Raw genomic sequence first — 19,010 nt, forward strand, 5'->3', positions numbered from 1 at the left:
AATTATTTGTTTTATAACAACAACAACAAAAATAAATAAAAATAAAATTATTACATAACCTGCAAGTAAAATAGTTTTAATTGAAAACATTTTTTACTAACAAAAATTACCGCAAAACTAAAATTGTATGTTGTATTTAGTGCGTGTGGCCCGGCCCAATAACTGTAGGACATTTGGCTGTTCAAAAATGTCCGTTTAAAATGAATTTATGTTTAACAACAAATTGCAAAGAATTTGAAATAATAAAATACCGGAAATTTATTGTACAACATTACAAATTTAAATAATTAAAACTGAATTAGAGACTAAACAATAGTAGAGACTGGTAAATTACACCATACAACACCAAAAAAAAAATTACGAGGTCCGACCAATAAATCTTGATAGAGGAGACAAAAAAAATAGACACGTGTATCGGCGTTTTGAAAGTTTACATCTGAATTTCATTTGAGGGGGGGGGTTAAATTTTCCCAACTCTGGCACATTATTATTGTTAATAGGCATAAGAAACCATGTGAGCCTTACATTTTAGGTATAAAATATGTTCAGCAAATTTATGTAAAATGTTAAGGAGAAAATTTTTTTAGAATATGTTAACCCTCTAAATCCTCAAGGCATGGTTCTTTTTTGTCCTTCTCTTAAAAATGAGCAAAAAACACAATTAAAACAGTGATTTAAGGGGTTAAAATGTTCCGCAAATATATTATCCGTAAAATTTTACTATAAGTCCCTGAATACACCAACACGGAAAATTCAACCAGAAAGTCAGAAATAAGACATAACAAAAGAGAGCCGAGGGTTAATTTCGCATTTATTAAGAATTTCATTTAAAAGAACATTTTAGTTATAAAATGTATTCATACAATTTATGTAAAATGTTACGGAGAACATTTTTGTAGAATATGTTAACCCAGAGTTGGGAAAATTTAACCCCCCCTCAAATGAAATTCAGATGTAAACATTCAAAACGCCGATACACGTGTCTTTTTTTTTTGTCTCCGCTATCAACATTTTTTGGTCGGACCTTGTAATTTTGGAAAAAGCTTGATTTTGTTGTATAGTGTTATTTAGATTTCAGGATAAAATAAATTTTTTAAAATATACAACTATTTTTTCATTATATACTTCAAGCTTAATACTGAATTGGATTGAGCGCGAATCTTCTAAATTACAGCTTTAAAAAATGTTAACTTGTAACCACCCTGCTGAAATAAAAATTCAGCTACAGGGTGTAAAAGTGAACTACCTCCAATGTGAAGCAACTTTAGAGCTCACAATGTGTAATTTCAACACGAGACTATAAAAATACCGTTTTATATTTGACATTAACTTCTTGCCAGCTGATGTAGAATTTTGTGCTCTTTAAGCGGGTACTTTCAGTTTTTTCGATATTTCATTTTTCAATTTATCCGCAAAATGAGTACCTTTGGCCCCTCTGTGCGGCGACATCTTTAGGCACTACTACAGCGCTACAGACTAATTTCTTTTGGTCCGACACACAATCAACGACACAATATACATTCTGCATGAACGGTTTAATGGGGAGTGGCATGAATTGCCCACAAAACACATGTAAAATTTACATTCAAAATACACACTTGTAAGCACATACAATTTTTTGAAAATGAGCGAATTCACTTAATTGTGAATAAATTCGAAAAGAATCCATCGATTTTTACGATCGATATCTCATTTTGTTCATAGCAATAAATCTTAATAATTGTTGCCGTTTTCGATTTGTCATGATTTTTTCAAAACAAAAAAAATTGCTATTTTCACGTAAAAAATATATATTTTGCTTCAATTTGTTATTATAACTCCGAAACTACTGAGCCGATTGAAACGTAATATATATATGAAAATTTGTACATAGCACGGGGAAAATGTTTTCAAAATTCAATTAATCGAAAGAAGATTATTAACTACTCAATTTTATGTATATCAAACCAAAAAATAATATTTTATGAAAACGAGCGAATTCACTTAATTGTGAATAATTTCGAAAAGAATCAATCGATTTTTATGATCGAAATCGACATTTTGTTGCTATTATATGTGGCTTTGCGATAAAGCAATAAACCTGAATAATTCTGGCGTTTTCGATTTTTCACGATTTTTTTAAAACAAAAAAAATTAGCTTTTTTCACGTAAAAAATATATTTTGTGCTTAAATCCGAAACTACTGTGCCGATATAAACTGAGTTATGTTATGTAAATTTAAATTTTCCTATGTTTAATAATATCGGAATAACCATTTTTGAGTAATCATTAATTATGTGGAGAAACGTCCAAAAAAATTCAAAATTTTACTTTTTTTTTTAAAAAAAATTTGATAATTTTTGTACTTAGGTAGCCATGGTGCATCAAATCTATGTATATAGTGGTTATTCAAGCCTTTTTTGGTGTTGACGTGCGTAATTGGTCATAACTAAAATCACTTTAACGAATCCAAATATAATTTAACAAAAATAAATTTCATACAACTAGAAATAAAATAAACAATCTAATTTCATGAAGATCGGTCCATAAGGCCCACTTCCTAAAATCACTCACGAAAATAAATTGTTGAAATTTTAAAAGAAAAATGTTTTTGCTCATTTACTCAGAGTAAGGTATTATATGGTTGGGCATGACCGAGCATACTTTCTTATTCGTTTTTTATACCCTTCACCTTCGTGAGAAGGGTATATATAAGCTTGTCATTCCGTTTGTAATTTCCACAATATAATTTCCCGACCCTATAAAGTACATATGTATATTCTGCAACCATATAGATAGAAATCAATATCCTGAAGACCCCAGATATCTTCGTGATCCAAAAAATTTTAAAATTAAAAAAAATTTAAAATAACAATTCGAAAATTTTTATTTTCCAAAAAATGAAAAAAACAAGTAAGAGAGCACATTTCGTTCGGAATGGTTTCAATTCCGTAGTTTTTATTCCGATCGATTTCGTTTTAGGTTCTTCAGATTCCGTGTAATTTGTTAATTCCAAAAATATTTAATAATTCTGTATTTCAGATTTTAATTTGACAGCGTTTTTTTATATTAAAACAAAAGTGAAGTTTTTGGTACAGAAATTGATTAAAATTTTAAGAAAAACAAATAATTACAAATAAATATCAATTCCGCTTTGAAAACTGAAAGTAGTTTCATTCCGAAAGAAATTTTCGTTTTACTTTTTGTGAAGAAGCAAATTACGGAATTAATTCCACTTTCGATCGGAATGGAATTCTGTCACAGGTCTATATATTCGTAAATATATGTAAACAAAATTTTTTTTCCAATTTTGTTTTTTATTTTTTGTTTTTTAATTTTTTTTAAATTTGATTTTTTTTTGTTTTTTAATTTTTTTTGTAATATTTAGCGATTTAATATTTAATATTTAGGTGAAAAAAAAATTTGGGTTAAAAAATATTTTTTCCGATTTTGACCCATTAGGTCCGACTTTCTATGGTCGTTGCAAAGGCCTTTGAAATATCTATCATTATATATCCATATTGTCTTTATTAATGACTTAGTAATCCAGATATAGGTCAAAAATCGAGGTTGTCCTGGTTTTTTCCTTATACAAGGTGGCGCAAAAGTAAACTTCCGATGTTTTTTGGCTGTAATTAAAAATGAAAAACTTTGATTCTTCTTGTGGATTATTTTTATTTGGTCTTTTAATTTTTTTACATCAAGTCGAGAATATAATGTCATGTAATTGGCCGCCGCCACAGTTGATTGTCATTTGATCCCTTTTTATGGCATTTTCCATCACTTTGGCCAAAACTTCCGGCGATAGGTCCACACATTCTTGACGGATATTGTCTTTAAGAGCTGCAAGAGTCTGAGGCTTGTTGATATAACGGTTGTGGCACGTGCAGTGTGTGCCGTTGCACCGTCCTGTTGGAACCACATGTTTTCCAATCCGAATTCATCAAGTTGCGGCAAAAAGAACTCGTTGATCATTGCTCTGTTGTGCTCTCCATTCACGGTAACCGTTTGGCCAGCGACGTATTCGAAGAAAAAAGGTCCGATGACTCCTCCAGCGAAAACAGCACACCATACAGTGACTTTGAACGGGTGTAATGGCTCTTCGTGGGTTATACGCGGATTTTCAGTGCCCCAGACGCGTAAATTTAGCTTATTTACGTACCCGCTAAGATGGAAATGGGCCTCATCACTCATCTGCGACGAAATTAACGTTGTGTCAAAGTCACCGAACGATTATTGGTCAAATAAATAGTCAGCAATATTCCGCGTTCTGGAGCAGTGTAGCGTAACATTGTTTATTAACGTGTATTTCGCATGTGTTTACTACACAAATGTCAAAACAGAACTGACATTAGGGGCAAATCGCAAAATTTATAGCATTTTCTGATAGGAGGATTACTTTTGCGCCACCTTGTATCTCAGCCATTTGTGAACCGATTTAAATAGCAACCGATCCGGAAGAATTCCGGAGATATTGATGTATGAATCGTGTATGTAAGTTATTTGAGGGCTTCGGAAAGTTGATTTCAACAGACAGACAAACGGACATGGCTTAATCGACTCCGCTATCTATAAGGATCCAGAATATATATACTTTAAAGGGTCGGAAAATTATATTGTGGAAATTAAAAACTTATATATACCCTTTTTACGAAGGTGAAGGGTATTAAAATGGATGTCCGTCTGTCTGTCAATCTGCTGGCTGGTTTTTGTGGTCGAACTACAGGTCGTAATTTTGAAAATGCATTTAATATTTTTTGAATGACAAAATCTGTTTTTAATCGGTTTATTATTTCACCTACCCCCATGAAAAAATTCTCTCGAACTAGGGAATTATTGATTCTCTATTTCTGGTATGCAATTACTCACTGTTTTCAAAAATCACTTTAATGTAACTGTTATATGATCTGATTTTTAAATAGATTTAATAAAAATTATTTTAATATTTGAGACGAATTTAACCTTCGCTTTACCAATACCCACCCAGGTGACCACTCTGTTTTTGTTAGCTTAATAATTTTTTTTATTTTGTTTCGATTTAAATAAAATTTAGACTCAATGAACAAATTTTAGAGTTCTATAATATTTAATAAAAACATTTTAAACTTTTTATAAGGTTTTTTCGATTTTTAAAAATTTTGTTCATCGGATATATGTATAGAAGTGCAGTATCACCCGGGTGGGTATTGGTAAACCACGTACATAAAAAACCTTTGGTAAAGCGAAGGTTAATCTGTTTTTTATATGACATGGATTTAATATAAAATATATCATGTCATAATGTTCTAATATTTCAAAATGTTGTTATTGCTTTGCAAGCAAAAAATGTCCTAAAATAACACTACTCTGTATGGTATGTTAATGGTGTTATCGTAACCGACCAACAGAGAGCTGCGCCGAACGCCTAGTCGGTTTAGCCGAACCGCCGAGTCGTGAATATTAAGACATTATGACAATATGACATGATAAGAGACTTTGTGAATTGACCAATTGTATATTGCATAATTAGACTATTTGGTAAAACATTAAGATAATGGCATCAAAGTTCTTATGTTTTGTCCCGCGTAAGTTTTGAAAATCACACCATTTTTTCATCTATTTATTTAGAAAATTGTTTTGTTTTAAAAAATACATATTTCATTCAATGGACAAAAAAAATATATTTTTGAAAACTTGTGTAATCAGTGCCAAACTAGGTATTTTAACCTGGTGTTACATTACCTGCAATCGCCACTGTACTTACGTTTCATTAAATTTACACATACTCAAATTAAAATGAAAATACACAACACACAGTAATTTTATTTGCATTTATAATGTACTTTTTATTGTTGTTATTATTTCTTCTTCTTCCTTTATTTATATAATATATTATTTTTGTTGTTTTTTTTACTTGTTTTTTTATTAATAATTTTTATTTGTTGTTTTAAATGTATGCTGTTTTAGTCTGCTACATGTACAATACATTCTCTCTTACTATTTACAAGCATTAATCTACAATTTTTACTTAAACTTTATTTAGTTTTTCATTTTAATTTAAATTTTATTTAATAATTATTTGTTTTTCTTTTTCTTTTTGTTATTTTGTTTTGTTTTAAGCGTTTGCTTTTTTTGTTTGTTTGTTTATTTGTTTTTCTTTTATATGAATAATCCATCATCAGCCACTTGTAAGCATGTTTTTGTTTTTGTTTTGTTTTCGTACTTACAATTCTCCATTAAAATATTAGTAGTTGTTGTATATAGTGTGGTTTTTGTTTTTGTACACATACATTCTTCATACATACACATTTATAATTACAGTTATTTCTATGTTTTGTTTACTTTTTTTTACACAAAGATGCTCAAGGAGTGTGAAAGGAAGAGAAAGTGAGTCTAAGTGTTACATAGATAGAGAGTGATAGAGAAAGAGTGGGGGGGAGCTAGAGGACATTTAGCGAGATAAACACAGGGAAATTTAATGAGGCAGTTGTTAAAACTAAATTAATTCTACTTTTTATATTTATTTATATGCATTTATTTATATTTATTTTAGTTTTCTTTTAATAATATTCTACATTTTATTGTTTAAGTGTGTGGTGTAAGTGTTGGCATGTTTATTAGATGAATGCACGAGAATATTAATTGTTTTGTATGAAAAATCTGTTTTTTTTTTTGTGGAAATGATATTTACTCAATTTTTGTTATCAATTCCTGCGGAATTTTTCAGTTCGTTTACGATCATGGCAAAATTCAATGTGTGTTCAATGGAGTATTGATATAATGGGTGTTTGACAATATTGAATTGTTTTAGACAATTTTGGACGTATGAACTTAATTTTTTAATGGTAAACGGATAATATTTTAACACTTTAACGAACAATGCTAGCTCAGATTCAATATAAAATTTGTTTTAAAAGATCACAAATATAACAATGAATTATATCGATGTCAGAAAGAAAAATAGTAATTTACTGCAGATCGTCAGTCAAGATAATGACCAATGTAATATATCTTGGTGCTCTTGAGTCTTGAGTTTATAGAAGACAGAGGAATTTCCTGTCTTATATACTCAAGACTTGCTCAAGTAAACTTGACTTGTGTGAATCAGTACTTGCTTATCTCGTATTCATGTTCATGGGAACATTATAAACGTTTTTTCCATTGGTCTACAAAGTTTAGAATCTGGTGTTAAAATAGGATTATGGAAGCTTTTAAAAATTTTATTTCAGTTCAGCAACTATACATAGTGTATCGAGATATTTATTCAAGCTGAATTTCTCCAAATTATCTGATTATTTTCTCTGCATGGAAGAAGCTGATTTTCTGCTTAGGTGAGGAGATTTCGATAGGAAGTCCATGTTTATAAACATTTTCTCTGCTAGGACGTTTTAGTTTAGCTAATACATATTGTCTCAATTTGAGTTCATCTACGAATGATTTAGTCGTTGCTAGATATGCGTAAAGAAATAAGTAGGGTTAATTTGTCCAGACTATTTGAGTCACGGGCGAAATACTGACATTACAAATATTGATTTAGCATTTCAGATTTCTCAAAACCTGATTGCAACACATTGGGCTTTAAAATATTGGTCTGTCAGGTAAGAATCAGATCGCCCAGTGGATGAGAATAGTAAGAAAAATATCTCTACTAAAACCCAATAATTCCAGAACAATAAATAGAAAATTATTAAGTTTCCCACTCCCTAAAGATTTATCTTGATATGCAGCTATTGTAGATGCGATGCCATGACCATTGCTTCTTGCGGATATATCCGAAAAAGAAAATGGAGGATTATATGAATTTGTAAGCTATTGAGAGCTCTTAAAGGATCTTGAAAACTTCTGCACTAATAAAATTTGAAACTAGACTAAATGTTGTAGCAGCATTAAGCTAAAACAGAAAAGAAAGTAACTGCTTTCATTTCAACGTAACCATTTTTTTTTCGAGTTTGTCGTCATTATTTTAAGTGACATTAATTCTGTGTATGGTATGAAACTTATTTGTGTTGAATATTATTTAGATACCGACATTTTTAATGTATTTTATGTGATTTTCGGAAGTTCTCCTTATATTGCAGCTATGACTAATTATGAACTGATCGTCACAAAATAAGATGGCATGTTTTATGTTTATTTATATCGATGGCTTAATATAAAAAAGGCAAAAATTTCAATGAAAAAAAGGGTTATATAAATAACTTCATTAAAATAAAAAAAAAAACTTATTTTAAATGAGAAATAAAATGAGATGTTTCTTCTTATTAAAAATTGCATTAAAACTTTTTTTGTATCTAAAATAGTATGGATTTTGTTAAGTTTTTTCCTTCTCCTGTAAAGTAACAAAAAATCGAGTTACGCCTTTTTTATATTAAGCCATCGATATATGAAAATTATTCATGTAAAATTTTATTTGTAAATTTTATTTACCGAAATTTTTAAAAGATTCGGAAGTGCACCTTATATGGCAGCTATCACTAATGACTCATTAAAGCCAAATCGATGTAAAAATTTAATTGGATGAATTTCATTTTAAGATTATATTACATTAATTGTTTTAGGTGAAGTAACATACTGCATTTGGAATTCAATTCACTAAAATCCTAATTTGTAATTAAAAAAATGTTAGTCGTACGTTCCATAAATCTATTCCCAACATGTCATTCTTTAGCTTCATTCAAAATCGTTGAATTCATCGTTGAATATCAAAATAATAATAATAATGAAATTAGTTAAGAACAGAATGATAAAATTTTTGTTAATTCAAATCTAATACAAATTGAATTTAAATATTTTGTTTTCTTCTGTCAGTTTTGATTTTATTTTGCTTTTAATCATTTAAAAATTGACTTAAGCCTTTTTGTAAAAGTTTTGAATTGAGGAAAAATTTAATAGATTTGAATTCAAGAAAATTTTAATGATTCAATAACAACTTAATTGTAAAAGAATTGAATTATTAATGGAATGAATTCAACACATTTGAAATATATTAATTTAATGGTTAAGAGATTAATTATTTTAACACGGTTATTAACTTATTGCCACAAGCCGTAGCAGTAAATCAGAATATGCATAAGCTCGACTATACGAAAATAAGCAGTTATATAATAGATAATAAATACATCATTATAAGACCACTTCAATGTAATGCAGATGGTATTTAGTAGTCATTGAAAAGTAAGCAATTGAGTAATTGTAAGTTATTACCAAGTTTTTGCTGGGAAATGAAGCAAACAATATGTGTTACAGCTTGTTGTACTAAACCATTTCCAATTATATTTGAGAAGTTTCTTATTGTATTTCAGAAAGTTCTATTAAATATTTCATAAATTTGCAATTGAATTTCAGAATATTCCAATTATATTTCAGAATTTTCCATTTGTTTTTCAGAATTTTCCATTCGTATTTCAGAAATTTCCGTTTGTATTTCAAAAAATTCTTTTAGCAATGCCAATGGAAATTTCTGAAATACAAATAGAAAATTGGGAAATACGAATTGAAAATTCTAAAATATAATTGGAAAATTCTGAAATTCAATTAGAAACTTTTTAAGTATAAATAAACAATTCTGAAATACAAATGGAATTTTCTGAAATACAATTCGAAAATTATGAAATAGAATTACAAAATTCTGAAATATAATTAGGAATTTCTGAAATTTAATTTTGAAATTGAATTGGAATTTTCTGAAATTCAATTGGAAATGGTGTAGACAAAACATACCAGTGAAATAGTAACATTTTCCAGGTATTTGGTTTTGTCGCACAGTGTAATTAAATTCAGTATGAAATTAGCATTATCATCAAAATACCATTACCGAAATAACAGCAAATAGCGTTGCCGACATAACCGTTACAGATAAAACATTAAAACCGTTAGCTTTTAACCGTTTCGAATCGGTAGCCAACCTTGAATTTAATATTTTAAGGTTTTTTTTTGAAACTAACACCCTTTTTTAAAATTACATTAAATTTTGGTTTGAATTTATTTAAAAAAACTTTACTTATATTTAAACAGAATAATAAAAAAATTAATAAAAATATTTATTTAATTTCCTAACAATCATTTAAGAAGCTACCTTTGCAATGATGGATTACTCTGCAGCAAATTAGATTTCTTTCTCTTTTGTATTTATTTGATTTAAAATTTTGCTATATTTTGTATGCAACTCCAGAATTGAACAATTTCTAATCCAGAGTGTAGATTATTTTAACCATAGAGAGCTGAAACTAGAAAAAAACTCAAACAAAAAATTTTCTTCAAATTATCTCATATCGAGTGTTGTTTTTGTTTTTACATAGTTTTAATTACTAATACATTCTCACCACTTAGGTTTTTGACATTAGAGTTAGGTCTTTGAATAAAGAGTTTCCGATCTATGTGTATTTATCTATGATTTTAGCCATAGAGTAACATAGAAGTAAGTCGAGACGTAATTGTCAAAAACCTAACTCTTGCAACAACAAAATACATGCTAGTCAATGTATTTTGGTGTTGTATCAGACATATGATTTGTTGTATTTTTCTTCTATTTGTTGTCTCTATGTATAATTCTTTATGATTTTAACCACAGAGAACAGACATAGAGCGGAAACTCTCCTGTCAAAGACCTAACTCAGTTGTGAAAAACCTAAGTGATGAGAATGTGAGAAAACTATGTGAAAACAAAAACAATACTCGTTTTTGTTTGAGTTTTTTTCTAGTTTCCGCTCTATGTTTCTCTATGATTTTAACTCTGGTGTTAACATGTTATCATTAACGTGACTTATGTTAATTATTAAATGACAAATTTTGTCAAGAAAATTCAAAATATTTGGAAAAAATACTACATTTTTTTTAGTTACAAAATAAAATAAAAATTTTGATTATGTTTTTGTGGAAAAAATTATGATTTTTTCAGCAAATTGATTTTATAGAGCTGAAGAGACAAAGTGTTTTTATGGCGGACTGGAAGTAAATTGAGGGGTATTTGGAAAAGCGTGTTTCTTTTAATATGGACAGATTCATACTTTCATAAGTTCTTTGGGTGGCACACATATTGGAGTCAGTATGGACACATATAAGAAGGAGTATGTAATTCAGTTGTGCTGGAGTGTCATATTATTTGTTCTAATTTTTTAATTGTGGGTCAGAAAATTTCAGAGAACATGTGCAAATTTTTAAAATAATAAAATTAAAATTTTAAGTTTCAATTGTTTTTTTACAATTTCATTCTGTATTTTGAAACATAGATCGGAAACTCTCCTATCAAAAACCTAACTCAATTGTCAAAAACCTATGTGGTGAGAATTTATTAGCAAACAAAACTATGTGGAAACAAAAACAACACTCGTATGTGTAATTTTTTGAGTATTTTTTTTTGTTTGAGTTTTTTTTTTCTAGTTTCTACTCTATGTGTATTTCTCTATGTTTACAACAGTTAACATTTTTTACTGGAGTACAGAGAGGAGTGACTCTGTCATTGTAAATGTAGCTTTAAGGGTTAAAGTAAAATGTCGACAAAGTTTAAGGGTAATTTTATGAAAATGTTCTAAATTATAAAATAGTTATATTAAAATTGTTTTAAAATTTTATAAAAGATTAACAAATTTGTTTTAAATTTTTCAGTTTTCACACAAAGAACAAATATTATAAAAGTTAATAAAATGTTATGAAGAAAGACAAAGAGATATAAAGAAAATGGTTGTTATTTAATTAAATAAAATGATTTTAAAATTGTAAATTATTATAGAACCTCTTGCCAGAATTTAACACAAAAATGTAAGAATTTCAGCCAAAAAATTCGATTTGCTAAGAAAATCATTTGAATTTGTTTGCTTTATACATTATTTATTCTTTAGAATCGATTTACATAATATTTAATCTCCTGTTGTTTTCTTTATAATTTCTAGATAACAAATGGTTGTTCGATATTTGCGGACAGTTTCGAGTGATTTACATGGGAATTTTTCTTTTGACATTTTTGAAAACTGACAGTTTAGTTTCTTTTTTGTTTGTAGATGTACATTTCTATCTATAATTCCTGCTAAAATAATGTTGTATATCCTGTATTATATTTGTTGATTTTGTTGTGATGTCTTCGATAAAATACAGTTTCATGTTGTAGAGATGAAGGTGCAGCAGGTGGGGAGGACGTTGTTGCTGTTGTTGGTGGTGAAGGTGTATGTAAATGTATTGGCAACATCATCATCATAGACATTGTCATTTTATTCAATAAACCTGGTAGAGGAGGAGCTGCTGGTGGTTGCTGCTGCTGCTGCTCCGGCGACAATAAGTCATTAGTATGCTTTTCAGGTTGCTGTTGCTGCTGTTGTTGAAATTCCGTTTTTGTATTGAAATGCTGTTGCTGCTGCTCGTAAAGTTGTTGCTGTTGTTGCTGATGATGAAGATGATGATTATTTGACAGTTCCTGCTGCTGTTGAATTGCTGGCTCGTGCTCATGTTTGTCGGTATGATGATGATGATGCTGGTAGTGGTAGCGGTTTATGTTGCTGTGGTGATTGTGTGACTTTTGTTGATGAATTTCTTGAAGTGTTTGTAGTTGTAATGTTGGCTTAAAGATTAACAATCGTTGCAATTGTTTTCTTAATCTTGCACGCAATTTACGTAACTTGTGCTGCTGCTATCACGTACTCGTTGACAGGTCATCTTTAAGCCACTGTGGAATAGGACGTGCTCCGAGTTTCTTTAAAAGTTTCACTAAAGCTGTATTATGACTTAAATAATATCTGAAAATGGACAGAAAAACAAAGAAAAGAAAAGTTATAAAATGAAGTAAAGTAAAGTTGAGGCACTTGCAAAATAGTTTTTTTCATCAGTTTATTTAAGAAACAAGGATAATATTTCAAAGTTATCATAACTGTCATAAGGCACAGTGAAGGTAATAGAATAATCTCTTAACTTAGACTCCGCTACTGGTTGCCAAAATCGATCACCTGGAATATTAAAGCTGTCTCAAAATTCACGCAGGATTTCAATTTGTGCAGTAAAGTTTTGATAACCGAAGAAATTAAACAGTTTGACAGCTGACAATTTAGGGTTAGTAGAAATGGAGCATTGCGTTTTCATTGTTGTACAATATTTCTAAAATAAAAAAAAAAACTTAGGCCGCCACTGTTCGAAAATGTCGTAAAAAATAGGGCCTGAATATTGCGACAACTCCCTCTTACAACAACTGGTGCTCGATGTGGTGACATGATAACATAGCTATTTGTATACCCTTTGCCATGAGTGGCAAGGGTATATATAAGTCTGTCATTCCGTTTGAAATTTCTACATTTTTCATTTGCGACCCCACAAAGTATATATATTCTGGATCGTTATAGATAGCGAAGTCGATATAGCCATGTCCGTCTGTCCGTCTGTATGTTGAAATCCACTTTCCGTAGCCCCCAAATAACTCAAATACATGATTCATACATCAATATGTCGGGAATACTTCCGGCACGGTTGCTATTTAAAATCGACAAAATCAGCCCATAAATGGCCGATCTGACCGATATCTGGATTACTAAATCATTAATATAGACAATATCGAGCCTTTAGCGCCAAATTATCGTAAGCGACAAAACACAAATTTTACAGGAGAAGGTTTTTTCGATTATTTTGAAATTTATACATAGAATTAAAAATGATATAATGCGATATAATATAATTTCGTTCAAGCTATTTGCTTACTTTTCAAAAATATTTATAACTTTTGACAATTAAAAATTCATGGAATACTTTATTGAAAAATATGACAAAAAATGTTTTTTTATTGAATTTTTGCATAGATACAAATTTTTCGAATTGAAATAAAATTGTTATTTATGAATAGTTTTTAATGAAATTTCACAGTTATGTAAAATTTTCTATTTAAAATGGAAGAATAAAAACGACCTTTGAAATTTATTATCAGCAATCTCGCAATTCCCAAAAAAGTATTGAAAAATCCCGAAAATGGAAATTTTTAGTTTTTTGGCTATAATATCCTTACCAGGGCCGGAGCTATCGGAACCCTTTACAAAACAATTAAAAACATATTGGGCCATCTAAAATCGGTTACTATATTTTGATATCGAGTATGCGATTTGAGAATTTTTGCCCTAAAGTTTAATTTTACATAAAAAATAGGTGTCTTTTTAATGGACCTGGTCCCTTCGGTAACAAAAATTTTTAACTTTTTTTTCATTTAAAATATTTTATGAAAACTTAGCTTTCAGAAAGTATAAGTTCCTTATACATCCTCTTAGAAATTTTTTGTGATAACTTAAAAGGAAAAACAGTTGTTTTTTCCCAAACAATTAGCGAAAAATCGGCTTATTAAAATTTTTTAAATTTAAATGCATATAAATAACTTTGGACTTAGTCACTATTTTTAAACAGTTATTTTTCTGTTTGACACATACATATGTTGTTAGTCCAATGAAGAAAAACTGGAGTAAATCGGAAAATATTTGGATACGCTGTTATCAAAAAACTGGAGTAGGTTGGGTAAAAATATTGAACATTTAATTTTTAAATGCGAATATCTCCTAAGCTATAAGAGGTAATTGCTAGCTACGTCCTACTAGGTCTTTTGTAGCGCTCGATGAAAAGATTTTATATGTGTAATTTTTTTGAAATCGGAACACAAACGAAGAAATAGAATCGTTTTAAAAATGTAACATACCCGAGGTGTCCTACTTTGAGGACCCTTGGTTGCGCCCCTGGTGGGCTCATGAGGTCCACATTCAGAACTTAAACTCAACAGCACTTTTTCTTTGCGCATGTGAAATTTCATTCAAACCAATCTAACCTTTTAGAAGTTACGGATTTATTTCCTTCTTTTTTTTTTTCTATACCACTATGTGTCGCTTACGATAAAATTCGTTTACTGTAAAATGTAAACATTGACTTACGATAAAATCTTACCCCCTATAATTTTGAAGTTATTAAGAATTTTGATATTCTGAGAACGCTAAAACATCAGTCGGTCCATAAAATTTTAATTTTTGCAATAAAAAAAATTTAGAAAATGTCGCTTACGATAATTTGGCTCTAAGGGCTCGATATGGATATCTAATGATAGATATTTCAAAGTCCATTGCAACAATGTATATAAGGCTATAGTAAGTTGAACCTACAATGGGTCGAAATCGGGAACCCGAATTTTTTTTTCATCAAAAATTTTTTTTCTCATAAATTATTTTTCCAAAAAATTTTTTTTTTTAAATTAAAAAAAAATTTTAAAAAACTTTTTTTTAAAAAAATTTAAAAACAATTTGGAAAAAAAAATTTTAAAACAATTAAAAAAAAAATTAATTTTGTTTAAATAAAAATATTTAAAAAAAATATTTTTATGTATAATTTGGTGAAGGTTATATAAGATTCGGCATAGCCGAATATAGCTCTTTTTTGCTTAGATTGGATGATAGTGCTGTGGACGATATGTTAGTTTTGTGGGATGTTCCTTCTGTGATGTCATCGGAGTCTACCCTGACATGTCAGGATGGATCTTTGAATATATGAGGAGAACAATCAGAGGAATAATAAGATCGCAATTTGTATACGGAAGGTTTGAACGACACACTAAGGAGCATTTAACCAGAAAACCTGTCCAAAAACGCAAAATTTAATTAGCGTTTAAAAAATTTAAATTTAAAAAAACTAAGTATGTAGCTCGATAGACAACAAAATTCTGCATGTTATCGTGAACTTTCAAGACTTCAAGTTGAGATTTGCAGTTTTGGGAAGCTGTCAAAGTCAGGAAAGTGAAGAAAATTAAATGCATTTTTCTTTTTTCTTTTCATTTTAAGAGGTTTATATGATATTTTTGTGTGGCTAAAAGAATAGATGATTTGCACTGAATTTCTATTTATATGAAAGACATGATCAACTGCTATTTTCAATATTTAAAAAATATATTTTCCGATTTTGACCCACAAACTTATATGCACCTCATTGGGTATGGTATTCAAAATAACAAACTAAAGAAAAAAAGTTTTCTATTTAATTAAAATTTTCCTTTTTATAATTGTTAGAAAAGTAAATGGTTTTTTTTATTGAATTTCTTTAAAATTTCAACAGTTTCGATAAAAATTCCACTTTCAAAACCACTTTGTAATACATTTCTAATAAAATATTCAACATTCCTTCAAAGAGTTTGTTAAATAATTTTCCTTTTATTCAATACAAATTAATCATTCCATACAAAAGCAATATTGTGTAACAAAACTAACAAAATATTACTCAAGACCAATGTTGATTTCTAAACAAATTGCAAGACTCCAGCAAATAACAATAATAATAATGATATAAAAAGAAAATATATATTGTACTCATAATGAATTTCAATAAGAAAAATAGTTTATTCTAACAACATTTTTTGCTTATTATTTCTAATAAGAATACTTAATGGTAATAAAGAAGAATAAAGAAAAAGAGAAAAAAAAATAACTATCTCTGTAGACCCATCGACATTTAACCCATTCATTTACATATTACCGACTGCCGTTATATATAAAATAGAAAAAACGAAACTATATTTTCCAAGTATGTTTGTTTGGTTAGTGCCCTCTAAAGTGTATCTGCTACAGATTCTACTCTAGCACTAACTAAAGCCAAACAACCAAGCAGCCAACCATTCATATTTACCTCGACCCCCTAACCCCCACTGTATTCAAAACTCACTCATTCGCAGACAATCAAAACAATATAAATAGAACTTTAAAGAGGTTCAACATTATTCACAAAAGTATAACAAAACGTGCTTATTATAAAATCTACTTTGTTTTTTATTTTATTTTTTTTTATTTTTTATTAAACATAGTTGGGAAATACATAAAAGTTGTTTTTTTCTTCTTAATAGTAAAGATTATGCAACCGTTGAATTCTTTATAATCTAATGAATTCCATCAATCGCTTAATCTTTCATTTCCTCCCTCCCCACAACTCATAAACCTATATTTTTATATAAAAAAAGTTCTAAGAAATAATAGAATTAACAAGATAAAAGCCAGAGCATACATTAATCATAATTTAATTAGTTGTTTATTTAAGATTTTTTAAGAATTATTGTTATTAATAGCAAGTAGTGATGGCGTATGAGTAATAGTTTATGGAATTCCATTGAAATATTATTAATCATACGTATAGTATAAAATTGATGGTAGAGAATACAAATTATTATGTATTGCAGGTAGAGATGCTAATCGGGACTGATTATTATAAATCTCGGTGTTCGGCATTTGGTAAAGAATCGGATCGGAATTTCGGAATTTTCGGGAAATCTAAAATCCCGAAAATTATAAGAAAGAAACGTACATGATTATGTCTTTACAATTGAAAGTAAATTTTTATACCCTATATAGTATATATATTCTGGATGCTTATAGATAGCGGAGTCGATTAAGCCATGTCCGTCTATCTGTCTGTCCGTCTGACCCCAGATATCTTCGGGATCCAAATCTTTAATAAGTCTGTCAGACATGCTTTCGAGAATTTTGCTATTTAAAATCAGCAAAATCGGTCCACAAATGGCTGAGATATGAGGAAAAAACCAAGACAACCTCAATTTTTGACCTACATACATATATCTTGATTACTAAGACATTAATATATAGACAATATGGATATCTAATGATAGATATTTCAAAGACATTTGCAACGACGTATATAAGACCATAGTAACTTGGACCTACAATGGGTCAAAATCGGAAAAAAAAATTTTAACCCGAATTTTTTTTTTCAAACAAATTTTTTTAAAATTTAAAAAAATAAATTTTAAATAACAATCGAAAAAATTTTTTTTCCAAAAAATGAAAAAAACAACTTTTTAAAAAAAAAAAATTTTAAAATTTTTAAAATAACAATCGAAAAATTTTTTTTTCCAAAAAATGAAAAAAACTACTGGAAAAAAAATTAAATTTTGTTTGCCTAAAAATATTTAAAATTTTGAAGTATAATTTGGTTATGTGCAAAGCAAAAACAACAATTCACACATTTCAAAAATTTGTTTTTGTTTTATGTACAAATTGTGAACCAAACAAACGCACAAAAATTCAAGCCTTTCATAATTTGAAAATTGTGTGCACAAAACAAAAACAAATTTTTAAAATGTGTGAAATGTTGTTTTTGCTTTGCACATAAACATCACTTTGGTGATGTGATTTACAAAATTAGGGCCTTAGTTTTTCTAAAGCCTTTTGAACTAGCTTATCACCCAACAATAAATTTCAGTGAATTTATCAAATTAAAAATTGGGAATTTAGCATAAAACAATTTTACTATCATCTATGTCTTTTGAGAGAAACTTTAGTAACAATAGAGGCTTTTTTTAGTTCTATGACTCAAAGTATTGGCCATTGTTAGATATGAACTTTTCCCATCTTTCTGGCAATATATGGATTCTGAGGCAAAATAACTGCTCAGCTTTTGAGGCCAAGAACGAATCAAGACAATATTGGTTACTCTTTTCCAAAGTGAAGGGTATCCCAGAGAGAGAGCATTCCGCATCGAAACAAATAGTAGTCCGACGGGTCACGGTCTGGACTATAAAGAGAGTGGCAAAACTTCCCAACCACTTCATTATAATTACTTTTTAACAGGGCGTTGTCATGATGAAATATTACGATTTCATGTCTGTCTTCATATCGAGCCCTTAGCGCCAAATTATCGTAAGCGACAAAACACAAATTTTACAGGAGAAGGCTTTTTCGATTATTTTGAAATTTATACATAGAATTAAAAATTTTATGATGCGATATAATATAATTTCGTTCAAGCTATTTGCTTACTTTTCAAAAATATTTATAACTTTTGACAATTAAAAATTCATGGAATACTTTATTCAAAAATATTACAAAAAATTTTTTATTGGATTTTTGCATAGATACAAATTTTTCGAATTGAAATAAAATATTTATTTATGAATAGATTTTAATGAAATTTCACAGTTATCTAAGATTTTCTATTTAAAATGGAAAAATAAAAACAAATTTTGAAATTTATTATCAGCAATGCCGCAATTCCCAAAAAAGCGTTGAAAAATCCCAAAAATGGAAATTTTTAGTTTTTTGGCTATAATATCCATA

General features: G+C 28.9%; 1 protein-coding gene across 1 annotated transcript in view; it reads right to left on the minus strand.

The window, feature by feature from the left end:
- Window positions 1-6,155: 6,155 nt before the first annotated feature.
- sfl (N-deacetylase and N-sulfotransferase sfl) overlaps window positions 6,156-19,010 on the minus strand; it is a 152,412-nt gene continuing 139,557 nt past the window's right edge. The window contains exon 5 of the mRNA XM_065503168.1: window positions 6,156-12,683. Within this exon, the coding sequence (XP_065359240.1) occupies window positions 12,581-12,683 (103 nt within the window). The 3' untranslated portion in view covers window positions 6,156-12,580. The remainder of the gene's footprint in view (window positions 12,684-19,010) is intronic.

Source organism: Calliphora vicina, chromosome 3 (assembly GCF_958450345.1).
Source record: "Calliphora vicina chromosome 3, idCalVici1.1, whole genome shotgun sequence".
Classification (NCBI taxonomy): domain Eukaryota; kingdom Metazoa; phylum Arthropoda; class Insecta; order Diptera; family Calliphoridae; genus Calliphora; species Calliphora vicina.